The sequence below is a fragment of the Panulirus ornatus genome, chromosome 14 (genome assembly GCF_036320965.1).
Source record: "Panulirus ornatus isolate Po-2019 chromosome 14, ASM3632096v1, whole genome shotgun sequence".
NCBI classification, from domain to species: domain Eukaryota; kingdom Metazoa; phylum Arthropoda; class Malacostraca; order Decapoda; family Palinuridae; genus Panulirus; species Panulirus ornatus.
In genome coordinates, this window is record NC_092237.1 from 4,028,106 (window position 1) to 4,048,449 (window position 20,344).

Consider the following 20,344-nt stretch of genomic DNA (forward strand, 5'->3'; position numbering starts at 1 on the left):
CAGGGAGTTATTGGATCTAAAATATCACTGTATAGGCGAGAGTGGGATGTTCTTGATGAATCTGTTGTACACGAGTTTTCAAGACAGTAGTAATATAGGGTGGTACAAAGAGGGGTAGTTGGCTGCGCTGGAGTTTCAGGAGAGGTGCTATGATGGCAAGTTTCCACATGTTTGTGTGTTCCTAGGAGTGGTTGAAGATATTGTACATGAATATGCTTGAATTTGGGCTAAAGCATTTAATGTGAAAGTTAAAAATGATGCCAGGGCCTGCTGTAGAGGATTTTTTTCAAGGTTATGGACTTAATCGTATTATGTCAATGGGCCTTCCTACACAAGAAAACACCATGGACAAGAGGTAAATGTCAGCTAGACAACCATCAGCATTGCTCTTAGAAGTGACCTTGGATGTAGATGAGCCTACGTATGCCTATGTAGGACTTCATTGCCTTCTGCCCCAAAACGGCACTTCATCCCCATCACAACTATTTGCCTTTGGTTAGTGTCACCGTACTTTCTTTACATAAGTACTGAACTGTGTTGCACACTTGAAATCGTTTAATATATATACATATTTGAAAATATACCTTGAGGAAATAAGTGGATTGTTTACTTCAAGGCAAGTAATTACATGGTAACTGTATGCCTCCCCCATTTTTGAGGAAAAAAGGAAAAATTCCCACAAGTATCATAACAATGTAATTGATTTAATCATTAGTGTTATTCATTCATGAAAATATCCTTGAGACATTACTGAAAGGATTCTATTAAGTGTATATCATGTATTTATGATTATTCATTATGTAGGTAATGCATTTTTTTGTACAGTGATCAACATGGCACAGTCCAGGCCATCTCAGGTGAAATGAAAGAGTAAAAGAAAAAATAGATAAATTAAATAGGTCTATATGACACCAATGAAGAGTATAAGCTAAAGTGAAGTCAACAGTCAAAATGGAGAAACTGCTGTGTATATATATATATAAAAAAAACCTTCCCTTGAGATTTCTTTCTATTTGTGTATTTATTCATTTGATACAATTTTTTTTTGAAGAATGAGGCTTTGAAGGTATCATAAGTGTGGGAAACATTTACTCTGAGTCTAGCTAAGGTCCCAGTTACACATCTATCCCAACCAACAGCACACTAATCATGCACTGTATTTCAAAATTTTCAGTGTAACCCTCTTTATTAACTCGACTTCTATTTTAGATTTTATTTTCTTGTTTGCATATGACTTTACCATATTGACTCCTTTTTCACAACCATGTGAATTTCAGGAAAATATGTCTAGAGATCAGGTGTTTTGACTGTCTTGTAGATCTTAACAATACGGTAGATGGGAAGATATTGGAAAATATTCAAACACTAGTCAGTGTGATAAGAGGAAGAAAGTCTTGGATATTAAGCAGGTTAAACAATAACTAAAGGACCTGGAGTCATATGTACTGCCAGGGCCTAAGGACATCTCTCCTGAGTCTTGATCTAAGCCTTGCTTAGAACACCACATTCCACATGTTCTGGCACTTACCAAATATGAGTGAAACCCACCCCACATTTTTTTAAACTGGTGTCAAAGAAAAATAATCAAATATGCAAGAGTGAAACGGTGTACACTGAATATATTCATCAGAGGTGAGGTTTTAAGATAATTTTTGATACTGTACTGTTCCTTCATTCTGAAAAAAAAATTAAACACCATAACTATCACATTCATTTTCTTTTATCTCACGAAGATGATCAACCTTAAAAATCTATCTAAGATAATTGGTTTGAAGGTATATATATATATATATATATATATTGGTTTAGCATGGAAACACATAATTTTTTATATAATATAAAAATTTTATTAACCAAAAAGAAAATATACAGGAGTTATAAGGCCCCCTGCTTAAAAGGTATGAAAGGTGTGGTTCCGGAAAATATATTCTGCAACTGGATTCTATTAATTTTCAATATTTCATCAATATTACGTTCAGTTATGAACACAGCAATTCTTTAACTAAAGGATTTTGTCAGCCACAGGTGCTTCAGCATTTACTGGTTTTACATTACAAAGATAGCCAGTGTAGTTTGTATTACTACCTTGTAACATTACTTTTATCTTCTCTACCTAACTTTCCGGAACAACACCATTTACATATTTGGAGGAGTGTAACCTGAACTGCAGATGTATTTCTAATTAGGAAAGTCCAAGTATTACACTTCCCCAAACTGGTTTGTTTTGGTTCCAGCCTATCTGCTCTAAAAGAATTCATAACAGCCTTTTCCTCCCATTATTATTATTATTATTCTTATTATTATCATTATTATTATAATTATTATTATTAAGTACTTTATTAAAAAGGAACCCTTCCCTGTGTTTGCATATATTAAAATCATTCTTAATAATTATAGCACAGACAATGATTCATCAACAGAATGCTGCCATTCAGACCATGTCCCAGATGTAATGCTTAAATGTCCCTTGATGATGAGTAATATATATGTGTATATATATATATATATATATATATATATATATATATATATATATATATATATATATATATATATATATATATATATTATGTTTGTACACTACCAGCTATCAGTCCATAATAACCCAAGATTAAACCCTTATATCCTCACATTTAAGTAAACAGACACTAACTTAATATGTTAGCAAAATTGAGGTTGCAACAGGTTAATATAATTTCATTAGTCATAAAATTGCATCACATTGAAATCCCAATAAAATCCATTTAATTACAATTTTAACTACAATGCTACCTCTACTATATATCATTCAACTTCTAGCAAACCTCTAGTATCCACAGAATTCCCTAGTGCACGGGAGATAGTTGAAGTTTTGCGAGTGAGAGCATAAGAGCCAAGTTTATGCTTCCAGTTGTCACCAGCAGAAGCACTCACAAAGAAATCCAGGTTTCTTCCCATCACCTCCTCAGTATCAACATCATATACCTACCCTGTTGTGTATTGTAACTGTTTAGGATTATCCTATTTACAGTGTAATGGGATCATCAAGGGTCCAAAAAAAGTGGTTTAATAAGTACAGAAAGTTCTCGGTTATCTAAGAAGCATAAGACAGTTGCATTATTATTGGAAATAAAGCCAAAGGAATGCATTTAGATCAGGATAAAAGTGGTGTAGCATAAGTAGTGTTGTGGTCTAGGCTCGCATAATGAATATGACTTCAACAAACAAAAACTGAAGTTAAGAAAGTACATTTTAGTGAGCAACCTTTAAAGGTATGTAAACTAAAAATGATGTAACAGTTAAGGACTTCTGTTGTAGATCGTGCTACATATGAATGACATAAACAGGCTGTCAATATGCGATGCTATACTTTTGATAAAAGCCATGGAATTCCATCGATTTTCTTACCTTGGCAAGTCAATAATTCTATGTAACACAGGTCTCACATGGGGGAACATCAACTATCTGCCAAAATCAAACATCTGCACATGACCAGGAGTAGGTATATATGAACAGTAGAGGTAACACTGTATATATTTTTTGTGCGGCAAAGTACTTCTCAACTTGGAATACCATCCCTCGCTTAACCTGCTTTAACCTCCTTAATGCTCCCTTGCTTATATATGCACAAATATATACTACTTGATTACATAAAACTTTTAATGGTGAAAACTAGATGAGATTTATGTGGCAAAAGCCTTGTCATAGTCAGAACCTTAGGTGCAAAAGAGATGAATACTCCTTTATTTATTTAAAGATTAAGGAGGACTCTTTAAAAGAAAGGCTAATTTTTCTTGAAAGTAATTGAAAATATGATCTGGGAGTTTTGAAATTAACACTCCCTTTCAAAGGGAACTCCTTCATCTCATGTGTATTATGACTGCTTTTATTCAAAGAAACAGCATCTAGTTAATGAATGTAACAGGGGTATACTGCAGATGCTCATTAGGTTATCTTCATCCTACTTTCTTTTATAACAAAGAATGTATTTTGATGAAGAATTCCGAAAACAGTGACTGGAAATGTAATGAATGCGATAAGGTGCCTACTATATAACTTTAGGATAAAGTTTAGTAGTACAGTCAGCAAAACACTACTACCATTAGGAATAAATCTTTCAATTGGTTTTGTTTGATGAGACAAGGCATATACTGAATAGCATCCAATTAACAAGTTTTGAGTACCTTCATTTCACATGACGTAATTTTCTCACATAGCATATTAGAGTTGCACACATTACTGCTTACCATACATAAGTTTACAGAATCACAGACATATAACTTTTCACAATATATATTTCAAGTTCAATTACCTAAGGAGACACCATGGCATGGGGTTTACAGTCAAGACTTTTCAGCTAGCAAAGATGACTTTCACTTACAGATATGGGCAGAGATATCAGAATGAAAATTTTCCACACTATAGGTCACTATCTCAAGAAGCCCTAACACCAACCAAGATCATCTTACTGTGATTATACGAATCTGTCATCCCTCCTGAAATTAGTATCTTATTCAAATACTTTTCAATCGATTTATTTTCCATACTAAAATGTTTTACTTTTCAAAATAACAACCATCAAGTTTATGGAGTTATCTTTCAGTCTTGAGGTCTGAAGGGACCTAAGTTTTGATATCTTCTTGTCCAAAAGATATACTGAGTTAAATTAGGCTACAGTTGCTCTTCTGAGAAATCACATCCAACTTTACCCAAAAACACATCACAATTACAGCTGCTCTTGTCTACCAACACAGCCATATCCCAGAAAACTCAAAGAGGTATCAAGAAGCATATTCTTACTCTACATAATGACTTGGATCTATAGTAACATGCTAGTATCCCAATGGACCATTTCTTTAAAATCTGTGATCTGGCAATTACAGTTATGTCTATTCAATGAAGCAACCGAGTACATTTCAAAATTTCAAGAGATCTAACTACAAAGACCATAATGTTCGTACATGCTCCCACTGAGCATAAGCATAGGAAGGTTGGTAGGTTTGCTGTATCAATAGTTTTCCATTCTGAGGATCTTCGTATTCAAATGGCTTTTTATCAGTTTGAACTTGTACATGATTGATTAGCTGCTCATTCTGTGGTGCTACTGGTAACTGCTTTGTAAAATCTACATACTCGATAGTTTTTCTTTCATTGTGCACAAATCTGTGACTATTAAGATGGCTTTCATGAGTAAAGCGTTTCTTGCACACTTCACATTCAAATTTTTTCTCTTCACTGTGTACATACCTATGACTACTTAGGTAACTTTCATGGGAGAAGCGTTTCCCACATACATCACATGCAAACCGTTTCTCTTCAGTGTGGACGAACTTATGACTGTTCAGGTGGCTTTTCTGGGCAAATCTCTTTCCACAGTCTTCACACTCAAACCTTTTCTCATCAACGTGCACAAACATCTGACCATTCACATGACTTTTTTGTGTAAATCGCTTCCCCCATTCTTGACATTCAAGTTTTATTTCTTCATTGTGCATAAACCTATGGCTGTTGAGATGAATTTCTTGCATAAATTTTTTCCCACATATTTCACATTCAAATCTTTTTTCTTCACTATGCACAAACCTATGGCTGCTAAGGTGACTTTCCTGGGCAAAACGCTTCCTGCACACATCACATTCATAGTTCTTTACTTCACTGTGTACAAACCTATGACTGTTCAGATGACTATTCTGCTTAAATCGCTTGCCACATATATCACATTCAAATTTTTTCTCACTGTGCACAAGCATATGGCTATTCAAATGACTTATCATATTAAAACGTTTTCCACATAAAACACACTCAAACTTTTTTTCATTGTGCACAAGCATGTGACTGTTAAGATGACTTTCCATATTAAATCTTTTGCCACATAACAAACATACATACTTCCTCTCCTCACTGTGAACTAACATATGGCTATTAAGATGGCTTTCCATCAAAAACTGTTTGCCACATATCTGACATCCAAAGTTTTTCTCACTACTGTGCATTACCATGTGGCTGTTAAGATGGATTTCCATGTAGAACCGTTTGCTACATATGTTGCATTCAAATCGTTTTTCATTATGCACAAGCATATGGCTGTTGAGATGACTTTCCATGCTGAATCGCTTCCCACACAACAAACATTCAAACTTCTTTTCACTGTTGTGTACAAGCATATGACTGTTCAGATGACTTTCCATATTGAATCGTTTGTCACAAAGAGTACATTCAAATTTTTTCTCTTCACTGTGGACCAGCATGTGACTATTAAGATGATTTTCCATATGGAATCGTTTGCCACATAACATACATTCAAACCTTTTTTCTTCACTATGTACAAGCATATGGCTATTTAAATGGTTTTCCATATTAAACTTTTTGCCACATAATGTACATTCAAACTTCTTATCAGTACTGTGTTTAAGCATATGACTGTTTAAATGGCTTTTCTGACTGTATTTTTTCCGACATTTCTCACACTCGTATTTCTTTTCCTGATTGTGTACCAACATATGACTGTTAAGATGATTTTCCATTGAAAACCTTTTATCACATATCTTACATTCAAATTTTTTTTCAGTAATATGCACAAGCATATGGCTATTCAGATAGTTTTCCATTGCAAAGCGCTTACCACATATCTCGCATTCAAATTTCTTCTCTCTATTGTGCTCAAGCATATGTCCATTAAGATGGCTTTCCATAGTGAAGCGTTTACTACATATCATGCATTCAAAATTTTTCTCCTTACTGTGCCACAGCATATGACTTGTGAGATGACTTTTCTGTGCAAAACTTTTACTACATCTGTCACAATCATATGGCTTCTCATTGTTTGTGTTACTAGATTCGTTGGGAGTCTCTGCATTTTTCTGAAGGTGAAGGTTTGCATAATATGGTATGACAGGATGAGCATGGATCTGTTGTCCCACCCCTGCACTTGTGTGATTTACATTATGAAATTTTCCTGGATATGGAATGTGTAATCCTTCCATCATGAAGATGGCAAAGTCAAAATTTAATTTTTGTCTTTCCTCGTGCCATTCCTAATTCTGCTCAATGTGAAAGTTGGTTATCATTCATCTTGCTGTCTTCACCTTAGGTGTTCAACTTCAGTATGAACTCGTGAAGATACATCAGTAATCTTGTGTCTGAAAGAAATGGTTTTTGTTAGCTGATAATATCAACACATTGCAAAACAGTGGATTTCTTAAATGAATATAAAATATCAAAACTTGAAGTTAATTAACATAAATCACAAGTTTCCTAGCTATACAGAATTTGTAAATTGACAAAAAAATTTTTTGCAATAATATACCATGCTACATACCCACTTATATGGTGAGAAAACAAGCATGTGAACAAATTTAGCTGAATTTTATGCAGTTCAAGAGCAACTAGCTCAGAAAAAAATCAATCCTATTCTAAAGATGTTACCCAACTGATTTATGATCATGGTCACTCAAAATTAGCTATTTACTACTTTAATTATGAAATGCTGCATTTTCTAATATAATGACACTTCATTCATTTAAAAAACTACAAACACGGTATCAAAATAATTGTTAGCAACTGTGTTTTTCTTTTCATCCAGCAAACAGAAAGCTTACAAGTTCCCCATAAAATGTAGATTTTAGATGCCATGAAAGAATGCAACTTAGAACACTCAAAGGATTTGTTTTAAGTGGGTATAAGCCTTTGGAACCTCCTCCAACTTTCTGAAAGCTTCAAGGACATCAATATCAACTATCTAGGGCAAGTCAATGCCATCTCCAAATATAAGAAAACATTTCTTTTCTTCCATACTTCTTCATCATTTCCTGTGACAGAAAGGCAATGCCAAGAACAGAAAAAAAAAAAAAAAAACCCAGCCTCATTCACTCAAATCTACTCTCCAGCTGTCATGTATAATCTAATGAAACGAGAGCCCACTACCCACAGCCAGGCCCAACAGACCTTTCTGCGGTTTCCCATGACCAATTCATATCCCCTAATGTTGTACATATTGGACAAACTTTTAGAGCATTCACTGTTTTCTGTTTGCTGAGAGTACAACAGTGTACATTAATGTCTTAAATCAAAACATTTCTGTGTCAAGTTCAAGCTAGCTAACATAATTTTTTTCTTATGGGGTTCACTCACACGAACTCAGTCATTAAATACAAACAAATTAAATTTCATGTGATGGTGTCACATAATCTTATAATGACACCATATAATAATGATTAGAAAAGCTACTAATTCCTACTCCTGTATCTTCTTTCACCACTCTAATTCTTCGTCTTCCATTTCCCCTTTAAATCAACTATTTGCCTAGTGTCCTTACTATCTAGAGAGATCCTCCATCTTTGTCATAATAACTAAGTTGCCATTCATTAGTTACCTTTTAATCTCCTAGTAGTACAAGTGTCATCTCCATTTATATGTTCATCGACAAACAGCCAACACGTGGCTGCACGGACAAATATTTCAGTGACCTCAAGACTGATGATACTGGTTAAAAGTCTTTTTTTTTAATGAATGATGACCAACTGCCAATTTTTTTCATTCAATTCGAAATTCTGGCCTAAATATGAAACAATGACAGCTATTGTACCAATCCATTTTTATAATCTGAAAAAAAAGGGAAAGAAATCATGCCCCACTTGTACTTTAAAACTCGTATATCGTTTAATGAAATCTATACAGCTTATGTTGTGCAGCAATCAGAGACACACAAAAAATAATAAGTTTGATACAATGCACTGGTAGGATATGTACTGCAAAGCAATACTTCAAACCTATAAATTGTGCTAGGTGATACATTTTACTCCTATTGGAAGATATCCCAACCAAGACCAAGTTTCTAAAGCTACTGCACTATTAGAAATAAAAATAAAACATCCATGTATACTCAAGGATAAACATGATATAATGACAAGTAGAAAAGACTTGACTCAGTGCAATCCTTAACTGAATGTGGAAAGCACTTTCAAGATATAATTATGAAGACACACATATACATACTTCACCAATTATTTGTTTATCATAAGCACCACGACAAGATTTCATTCAAGAATTAGGTCATATTTTCAGCTCAAGAATCAGAAAACACAGCAAATGTTCAATAATATACTGCTTTTTAGAATTCATTAAGAAATGTAGTTACAGGCACTCTACATAATTTCAAACAGTGTGGGGTAACATACAATGTATAAAATATAAAAACAGATATGAGTTTGACCACCTGGCATATTTGTAAGAGCATGAGGAAGACAGTCATGCTATCTCACTAACCCATGTATGTATAACAATTTGTAATGTAAACAAATTGCCAAAGTTGTTACTGAAAAACTCATATCCACATTCTATTGGTTTACTGTGAAATGACATGCTCATAATTGTTTAAACTGAATGAATTAATGAGATCACCATACTGGGTACTTTATCTAAGCATCAGTCGTAAACCATACTAAGTACTTTTTCTAAATGTCAGTCTTAAACCATACTAGGTACTTTTTCTAAATATCAGTCTTAAACCTATATAGGTACTTTTTCTAAAAATCAGTCTTAAACCTAACAATGAATTTGGAAATAAAATAACTATGTTAAATCTAACAGGATTGAGAATATCCTTACTGGAAGCAAGATATTAACATGAAATTCAATAAAACTAGGCAACATGGAGACCCATAAGATTCATTTTGTTTAAACAAATCTGCAAAACTATTTGCATTCTGAAAATCTAGCCTACTATGACAGGAGAGAAAAATACATCAGCAAAACTGTATTTAAAATGATAATATATATATATATATACATATATATATATATATATATATTCCTATGAGTCCACGAGGAAAATGAAACACGAAAAGTTCCCATGGACTCATAGGAATATCTTGATCACGTGCAAAATTGTGATCCTTTCCAATATATATACATATATATATATATATATATATATATATATATATATATATATATATATATATATATATATATATATATATATGTAATTTTCAAGAAAGAACTTACAGTAATTCCATACAGCAAGTCAGAGATAACAATTCAATAAAAATTTTTGCTAAGGTAATAGATTAATGTATATTCTACAAAGATACTGATAGTACTGTTCAATAGGACTTAACATGATAAAATTGCAGGTAAATTTTTTGTACAAAAGTTAATTTAAATAACTAAATTAGCTTACATTTTCATTTATGGAGAATCACTGCCAAAGTACCAAACTTTTGCAGTTCTATTATTCTATAAACACTAAAATTTAACAGCATGTTTCACACTATCAATCACAGCTGGATGTATTTTTAAAGTAACCCAAAAAACAAATATGTGTAGGATAAACTTTCCATTTTAGGGAAATTCATAGCAATAGTGGGTACAATACTGCAAGGAGTCCTAATGATCTTACGCAAGTTTCAAAATTTTCTCTTGGAAATACTTAAGTTACCAATATCAAGTACATACATAACCATTATGTTTCTACTGTATGAATACTCTTAAAAAATAAACATCATACAATTTTATCTTGAGTCTATATAATACAGGATCACCAATTCATCACTTTCATATACATCCACAAATTTAATGATTACATAAAGTGCTCACACAGACTATGATTCATGTTTGGGACTTTGCATCCACAAAATGTTAAACCTCTAAAGTACTTCAAAATTTTGTAATGTCAACAGACTTTACAAAGCCATCCATAAGTCAATAAAATTTACTAAAATCTTGGTAGCTTACCGAGACTAGATCAATGAACATGCAATTTTTTACTTGCTTTATATAGCTTAGGGCTATTTCTGTAAGACTGTCATAATTTACAGTGATATTCTTAAAACTAAATGATGATGATGACAGACATTAGCATGCCTAAACAAATCTGTAGAAAACTTTGTGATCAACTGGAAGTTAAAAAGAAGAAAGAATGCTCATCCAGAACATGTTAAACATATATAGACACAGTAACAATGAAAAACAGCTTACACAATAATACTGTATCAGAACAATTTTTATCAAATACCCACTCTTATGTTTCAAATGTGTCAATCAACATTTATACTCCTGTCTATATGTTTTGGGAGTACTATCTAATTGTTACTAGATGAGTCATGTTGTCATGTCTCTTAACCTTGAGTATATACCATGCCTCAATCTCATGTATACACTCATATAAACACCCTAGCCCATGACAGGCCCCCATTCATCAACCAGAAGAGGATTAACAGCTGGGTAAGTTGAGTGCAGGCTGCCCTTTCTGGAAGTCAAACCTAGGCTGATTGGACTAGTCATTCACAATATTAACCATTTCAGTATAGTCTCATCTTGTGTGTGTGTGTGTGTGTGTGTGTGTGTGTGTGTGTGTGTGTGTGTGTGTGTGTGTGTGTGTGTGTGTGTACTATATGTTGTGAGGAGAAAATTGTACACTTGTATTGTCCTGTCTTCTGACCTTGTGTATATATCCCATGTCTTTACCTTATGTGTGTACATACACACAAACACACACCGATCCTAAGCTAAGTACCCATTTATCAAACATCTCCAAGGGGATGATGAAAAGCTGGGTTTGGCTGTGTGCCAACTACCACACCCTGGATTCAAACTCATGCAAGTTCAACCTCAGGCAGACCCATGCTGACTCAGGATCAGTCACAATAACCACTACATCATAAAACGCCGTGTGTGTGTACAGAAAGACATTCCTACACTCGTGGAGTCCCATCTCAAACTTTCTTTAATATTCAGTCTATGTACATGTAACAATGGATTCATTCCAACAGGATGTGCAACAAGGAAAACTATCCTGTATCGTGTCATCTCACACCTCAAAAACTATGGAAAAAGATTAAACAAAAAAGTCTATTGAGAACTAAAATCCTCTTAAACAAACAAATAGATTTGGGGGATGTAGTTGTCACCAAGCAGTCCAACTTAAGTGTTAATTACCTCTTCTGATTTTATCTCAGTGCAGGGCTTCGTTTTTACTAATTTCTTTTGTTTAATAAATAATTACATACACAATCTTATCTTAATTTCCATCTTATACTGAATGCTATACATATGAAAATGTACAAATATGTACAAAAAGGGACAATAAATATGCAAGTTACATTGCAATAATAAGGCCTTAAACCCACTGAATTTAGACTTGTGTGCTACAATAATGGAAGTTTTACATAAATTTAAAATTCTCTGAGAAATTAAAATTCTAAACTTTTAGTCATCAGTATATGCAGCTTTTAATTACAAATCTGACACAATTGTTTTTATGATTAACCTACATGTCACCATTTTAGGTTTCATGGCCACTCTGCAGCCAATAGCCACTGAATCCTGCCACACACAGAAACATGACCTTTAAAGCTCTATTGATGCTGTATATATTTCCTTGATATTTTCTCGACCCTGATAGCCGGTAAGTTAATAATTCATCAACTAACAGTTATTATTATAATAATCAAAATGCCAAGAGCATAGTTTCACAACAGATTTCCATATGGAAGCAAACCTCCTTTATCAGTGATATAATTTCTCACTCATTTGCTTCACCTGTCTGAGTGAGGTAGCATCAAAAACAGATGACCCCCAATACCTAAAAGTCTCTTTCACTCCATCTTTCCAGCTATTCCTTGGTCTATCCCTCTGCTTTCTCCCTTCTCTTTTTTGTATCTTAGTCCATCTTTCTGCACTCATCCTCTCCCTTTGTCTAAACCAACTCAGCAAACTCTAATCAGCTATATCAGTTAAACTTTAGTTCCTAACAATGATAAAGGTACTTTTATGTCATATATACATGAGAAATCTTGAACTTTTTTTCACGTTATCTGAGATGGCTCGGGCAACTGGGGTACTAATTTTCCAAAGGAGGGAACAAAGAAAGGGGCCGAGTGAGGATGTTTCCTCAGAGGCCCGGTCCTCTTGTTCTTAACGCTACCTCGCTGACGTGGGAAATGGCGAATAGTATGAAAGAAGAAAGAATTTTTTTTTTTTTTTTTTTTTTTTTTTTTTTTTTAATACTTTGTCGCTGTCTCCCGCGTATTGCGAGGTAGCGCAAGGAAACAGACGAAAGAAATGGCCCAACCCCCCCCATACACATGTACATACACACGTCCACACACACAAATATACATACCTACACAGCTTTCCATGGTTTACCCCGGACGCTTCACATGCCTTGATTCAATCCACTGACAGCACGTCAACCCTTGTATACCACATCGCTCCAATTCACTCTATTCCTTGCCCTCCTTTCACCCTCCTGCATGTTCAGGCCCCGATCACACAAAATCTTTTTCACTCCATCTTTCCACCTCCAATTTGGTCTCCCTCTTCTCCTCGTTCCCTCCACCTCCGACACATATATCCTCTTGGTCAATCTTTCCTCACTCATTCTCTCCATGTGCCCAAACCATTTTAAAACACTCTCTTCTGCTCTCTCAACCACGCTCTTTTTATTTCCACACCTCTCTCTTACCCTTACGTTACTTACTCGATCAAACCACCTCACACCACACATTGTCCTCAAACATCTCATTTCCAGCACATCCATCCTCCTGCGCACAACTCTATCCATAGCCCACGCCTCGCAACCATACAACATTGTTGGAACTACTATTCCTTCAAACATACCCATTTTTGCTTTCCGGGATAATGTTCTCGACTTCCACACATTTTTCAAGGCTCCCAAAATTTTCGCCCCCTCCCCCACCCTATGATCCACTTCCGCTTCCATGGTTCCATCCGCTGACAGATCCACTCCCAGATATCTAAAACACTTCACTTCCTCCAGTTTTTCACCATTCAAACTCACCTCCCAATTGACTTGACCCTCAGCCCTACTGTACCTAATAACCTTGCTCTTATTCACATTTACTCTTAACTTTCTTCTTCCACACACTTTACCAAACTCCGTCACCAGCTTCTGCAGTTTCTCACATGAATCCGCCACCAGCGCTGTATCATCAGCGAACAACAACTGACTCACTTCCCAAGCTCTCTCATCCCCAACAGACTTCATACTTGCCCCTCTTTCCAAGACTCTTGCATTTACCTCCCTAACAACCCCATCCATAAACAAATTAAACAACCATGGAGACATCACACACCCCTGCCGCAAACCTACATTCACTGAGAACCAATCACTTTCCTCTCTTCCTACACGTACACATGCCTTACATCCTCGATAAAAACTTTTCACTGCTTCTAACAACTTGCCTCCCACACCAAATATTCTTAATACCTTCCACAGAGCATCTCTATCAACTCTATCATATGCCTTCTCCAGATCCATAAATGCTACATACAAATCCATTTGCTTTTCTAAGTATTTCTCACATACATTCTTCAAAGCAAACACCTGATCCACACATCCTCTACCACTTCTGAAACCACACTGCTCTTCCCCAATCTGATGCTCTGTACATGCCTTCACCCTCTCAATCAATACCCTCCCATATAATTTACCAGGAATACTCAACAAACTTATACCTCTGTAATTTGAGCACTCACTCTTATCCCCTTTGCCTTTGTATATATATATATATATATATATATATATATATATATATATATATATATATATATATATATATATTAAAAAAGGGGGTGACTGTATTGTTGACTGGTTGGTAAGGTTATTTAATGTATGTATGACTCATGGTGAGGTGCCTGAGGATTGGCGGAATGCGTGCATAGTGCCATTGTACAAAGGCAAAGGGGATAAGAGTGAGTGCTCAAATTACAGAGGTATAAGTTTGTTGAGTATTCCTGGCAAATTATATGGGAGGGTATTGATTGAGAGGATGAAGGCATGTACAGAGCATCAGATTGGGGAAGAGCAGTGTGGTTTCAGAAGTGGTAGAGGATGTGTGGATCAGGTGTTTGCTTTGAAGAATGTATGTGAGAAATACTTAGAAAAGCAAATGGATTTGTATGTAGCATTTATGGATCTGGAGAAGGCATATGATAGAGTTGATAGAGATGCTCTGTGGAAGGTATTAAGAATATATGGTGTGGGAGGCAAGTTGTTAGAAGCAGTGAAAAGTTTTTATCGAGGATGTAAGGCATGTGTACGTGTAGGAAGAGAGGAAAGTGATTGGTTCTCAGTGAATGTAGGTTTGTGGCAGGGGTGTGTGATGTCTCCCTGGTTGTTTAATTTGTTTATGGATGGGGTTGTTAGGGAGGTGAATGCAAGAGTTTTGGAAAGAGGGGCAAGTATGAAGTCTGTTGGGGATGAGAGAGCTTGGGAAGTGAGTCAGTTGTTGTTCGCTGATGATACAGCGCTGGTGGCTGATTCATGTGAGAAACTGCAGAAGCTGGTGACTGAGTTTGGTAAAGTGTGTGAAAGAAGAAAGTTAAGAGTAAATGTGAATAAGAGCAAGGTTATTAGGTACAGTAGGGTTGAGGGTCAAGTCAATTGGGAGGTGAGTTTGAATGGAGAAAAACTGGAGGAAGTGAAGTGTTTTAGATATCTGGGAGTGGATCTGGCAGCGGATGGAACCATGGAAGCGGAAGTGGATCATAGGGTGGGGGAGGGGGCGAAAATTCTGGGGGCCTTGAAGAATGTGTGGAAGTCGAGAACATTATCTCGGAAAGCAAAAATGGGTATGTTTGAAGGAATAGTGGTTCCAACAATGTTGTATGGTTGCGAGGCGTGGGCTATGGATAGAGTTGTGCGCAGGAGGATGGATGTGCTGGAAATGAGATGTTTGAGGACAATGTGTGGTGTGAGGTGGTTTGATCGAGTGAGTAACGTAAGGGTAAGAGAGATGTGTGGAAATAAAAAGAGCGTGGTTGAGAGAGCAGAAGAGGGTGTTTTGAAGTGGTTTGGGCACATGGAGAGAATGAGTGAGGAAAGATTGACCAAGAGGATATATGTGTCGGAGGTGGAGGGAACGAGGAGAAGAGGGAGACCAAATTGGAGGTGGAAAGATGGAGTGAAAAAGATTTTGTGTGATCAGGGCCTAAACATGCAGGAAGGTGAAAGGAGGGCAAGGAATAGAGTGAATTGGAGCGATGTGGTATACCGGGGTTGACGTGCTGTCAGTGGATTGAATCAAGGCATGTGAAGCGTCTGGGGTAAACCATGGAAAGCTGTGTAGGTATGTATATTTGCGTGTGTGGACGTGTGTATATACATGTGTATGGGAAGGGGTTGGGCCATTTCTTTCGTCTGTTTCCTTGCGCTACCTCGCAAACGCGGGAGACAGCGACAAAGTAAAAAAAAAAAAAAAAAAAATATATATATATATATATATATATATATATATATATATATATATATATATTTTTTTTTGCTCTGTCGCTGTCTCCCGCGTTTGCGAGGTAGCGCAAGGAAAAAAAAAAAAAAAAAAAAAAAATTATATATATATATATATATATATATATATATATATATATATATATATATATATATATATATATATATATATATTTTTGCTCTGTTGCTGTCTCCCGCGTTTGCGAGGTAGCGCAAGGAAACAGACGAAAGAAATGGCCCAACCCACCCCCATACAAATGTATATACATACGTCCCCACACGCAAATATACATACCTACATAGCTTTCCATGGTTTACCCCAGATGCTTCACATGCCTTGATTCAATCCACTGACAGCACGTCAACCCCGGTATACCACATCGCTCCAATTCACTCTATTTCTTGCCCTCCTTTCACCCTCCTGCATGTTCAGGCCCCGATCACACAAAATCTTTTTCACTCCATCTTTCCACCTCCAATTTGGTCTCCCTCTTCTCCTCATTCCCTCCACCTCCGACACATATATCCTCTTGGTCAATCTTTCCTCACTCATTCTCTCCATGTGCCCAAACCATTTCAAAACACCCTCTTCTGCTCTCTCAACCACGCTCTTTTTATTTCCACACATCTCTCTTACCCTTACGTTACTTACTCGATCAAACCACCTCACACCACACATTGTCCTCAAACATCATAGGGTGGGGGAGGGGGCAAAAATTCTGGGAGCCTTGAAGAATGTGTGGAAGTCGAGAACATTATCTCGGAAAGCAAAAATGGGTATGTTTGAAGGAATAGTGGTTCCAACAATGTTGTATGGTTGCGAGGCGTGGGCTATGGATAGAGTTGTGCGCAGGAGGATGGATGTGCTGGAAATGAGATGTTTGAGGACAATGTGTGGTGTGAGATGGTTTGATCGAGTAAGTAACGTAAGGGTAAGAGAGATGTGTGGAAATAAAAAGAGCGTGGTTGAGAGAGCAGAAGAGGGTGTTTAGAAATGGTTTGGGCACATGGAGAGAATGAGTGAGGAAAGATTGACCAAGAGGATATATGTGTCGGAGGTGGAGGGAACGAGGAGAAGAGGGAGACCAAATTGGAGGTGGAAAGATGGAGTGAAAAGGATTTTGTGTGATCGGGGCCTGAACATGCAGGAGGGTGAGAGGAGGGCAAGGAATAGAGTGAATTGGAGCGATGTGGTATACCGGGGTTGACGTGCTGTCAGTATATTGAATCGGGGCATGTGAGGCGTCTGGGGTAAACCATGGGAAGCTGTGTAGGTATGTATATTTGCGTGTGTGGACGTATGTATATACATGTGTATGGGGGTGGGTTGGGCCATTTCTTTCGTCTGTTTCCTTGCGCTACCTCGCAAACATGGGAGACAGCGACAAAGCAAAAATATATATATATATATATATATATATATATATATATATATATATATATATATATATATATATATATATATATATATTTTCTTTTTGCTTTGTCGCTGTCTCCCGCGTTTGCGAGGTAGCGCAAGGAAACAGACGAAAGAAATGGCCCAACCAACCCTCTTACACATGTATATACATACGTCCACACACGCAAATATACATACCTACACAGCTTTCCATGGTTTACCCCACACGCTTCACATGCTCTGACTCAATCCACTGACAGCACGTCAACCCCGGTATACCACATCGATCCAATTCACTCTATTCCTTGCCCTCCTTTCACCCTCCTGCATGTTCAGGCCCTGATCACACAAAATCTTTTTCACTCCATCTTTCCACCTCCAATTTGGTCTCCCACTTCTCCTCGTTCCCTCCACCTCCGACACATATATCCTCTTGGTCAATCTTTCCTCACTCATCCTCTCCATGTGCCCAAACCACTTCAAAACACCCTCTTCTGCTCTCTCAACCACGCTCTTTTTATTTCCACACATCTCTCTTACCCTTACGTTACTCACTCGATCAAACCACCTCACACCACACATTGTCCTCAAACATCTCATTTCCAGCACATCCATCCTCCTGCGCACAACTCTATCCATAGCCCACGCCTCGCAACCATACAACATTGTTGGAACCACTATTCCTTCAAACATACCCATTTTTGCTTTCCGAGATAATGTTGTCGACTTCCACACATTCTTCAAGGCCCCCAGAATTTTCGCCCCCCTCCCCCACCCTATGATCCACTTCCGCTTCCATGGTTCCATCCGCTGCCAGATCCACTCCCAGATATCTAAAACACTTCACTTCCTCCAGTTTTTCTCCATTCAAACTCACCTCCCAATTGACTTGACCCTCAACCCTACTGTACCTAATAACCTTGCTCTTATTCACATTTACTCTTAACTTTCTTGTTCCACATACTTTACCAAACTCAGTCACCAGCTTCTGCAGTTTCTCACATGAATCAGCCACCAGCGCTGTATCATCAGCGAACAACAACTGACTCACTTCCCAAGCTCTCTCATCCCCAACAGACTTCATACTTGCCCCTCTTTCCAAAACTCTTGCATTCACCTCCCTAACAACCCCATCCATAAACAAATTAAACAATCATGGAGACATCACACACCCCTGCCGCAAACCTACATTCACTGAAAACCAATCACTTTCCTCTCTTCCTACACGTACACATGCCTTACATCCTCGATAAAAACTTTTCACTGCTTCTAACAACTTTCCTCCCACACCATATATTCTTAATACCTTCCACAGAGCATCTCTATCAACTCTATCATATGCCTTCTCCAGATCCATAAATGCTACATACAAATCCATTTGCTTTTCTAAGTATTTCTCACATACATTCTTCAAAGCAAACACCTGATCCACACATCCTCTACCACTTCTGAAACCACACTGCTCTTCCCCAATCTGATGCTCTGTACATGCCTTCACCCTCTCAATCAATATATATATATATATATATATATATATATATATAATATATATATATATATATATATATATATATATATATATATATATATATTTTCTTTCATACTATTCGCCATTTCCTGCGTTAGCGAGGTAGCGTTAAGAACAGAAGACTGGGCCTTTGAGGGAATATCCTCACCTGGCCCCCTTCTCAGTTCCTTCTTTTGGAAAATTAAAAAAAAATGAGGGGAAGATTTCCAGCCCTCGCTGGAAATCCTCCCCTCTCGTTGTATACACGTTCACGTGTGGCAGGGTGGCGATGGGAATGAATAAAGGCAGACAGTATGAATTATGTACATGTGTATATATGTATATGTCTGTGTGTGTATACATATGTATACATTGAGATGTATAAGTATGTATATTTGTGTGTGTGGACATGTATGTATATACATGTGTATGAGGGTGGGTTGGGCCATTCTTTCGTCTGTTTCCTTGCGCTACCTCACTAACGCTGGAGACAGCGACAAAGCAAAATAAATAAATAAATATGTCTGTGTGTGTATATATATGCATACGTTGAGATGTATAGGTATGTATATGTGCATGTATGGACGAGTATGTATATACATGTGTATGTGGGTGGGTTGGGCCATTCTTTCGTCTGTTGCCTTGCGCTACCTCGCTAACACGGGAGACAGCGACAAAAAATAAAATTAAAATAATATATATATTTTCTATCTATGTATCATATTTTGTCGCTGTCTCCTAAGTTAGCAAGGTAGCACAAGGAGACAGACGAAATAATGGCCCAACCCACCCACATACACACCCACACATGCACACATACATACCTATACATTTCAACATATGCATACATATACATACACAGACATCTTCATATATACACATGTACATATCCATACTTGCTGCATTAATCCATTCCTGTCACCACCCTGCCACACACATGGCACCCCCTCCCCCATGCCCATGTGAGGTAGTGCTAGGAAAAGACAACAAAGGCCACATTCGTTCACACTCAGTCTCAAGCTGTCATGAGTAATGCACCAAAACCACAGCTCCCTTTCCACATCTAGGCCCCAAAAATCTTTCCAAGGTTTACCTCAGACGCTTAATATGCCCAGGTTCAATCCAGTGACAGCATGTCAACCCCGGTATACTACATCATTCCAATTCACTCTATTCCTTGCATGCCTTTCACCCTCCTGTATGTTGAGGC

General features: G+C 36.9%; 1 protein-coding gene across 3 annotated transcripts in view; it reads right to left on the minus strand.

Moving 5' to 3' along the window:
* Positions 1 to 20,344, minus strand: part of LOC139753177 (uncharacterized) — a 55,269-nt gene that overhangs the window by 17,799 nt on the left and 17,126 nt on the right. For 2 of the 3 annotated variants that reach the window (XM_071669367.1, XM_071669365.1), the window contains exon 2: positions 1,825 to 7,118. The exons of the other annotated variant lie outside the window; for it this stretch is intronic. In XM_071669367.1, coding sequence (XP_071525468.1) covers positions 4,917 to 6,965 — 2,049 coding nt within the window. In that variant the 5' untranslated portion in view covers positions 6,966 to 7,118 and the 3' untranslated portion in view covers positions 1,825 to 4,916. Of the gene's footprint in view, positions 1 to 1,824; positions 7,119 to 20,344 lie in introns of those variants that run through there. 3 annotated transcript variants of the gene reach the window in all.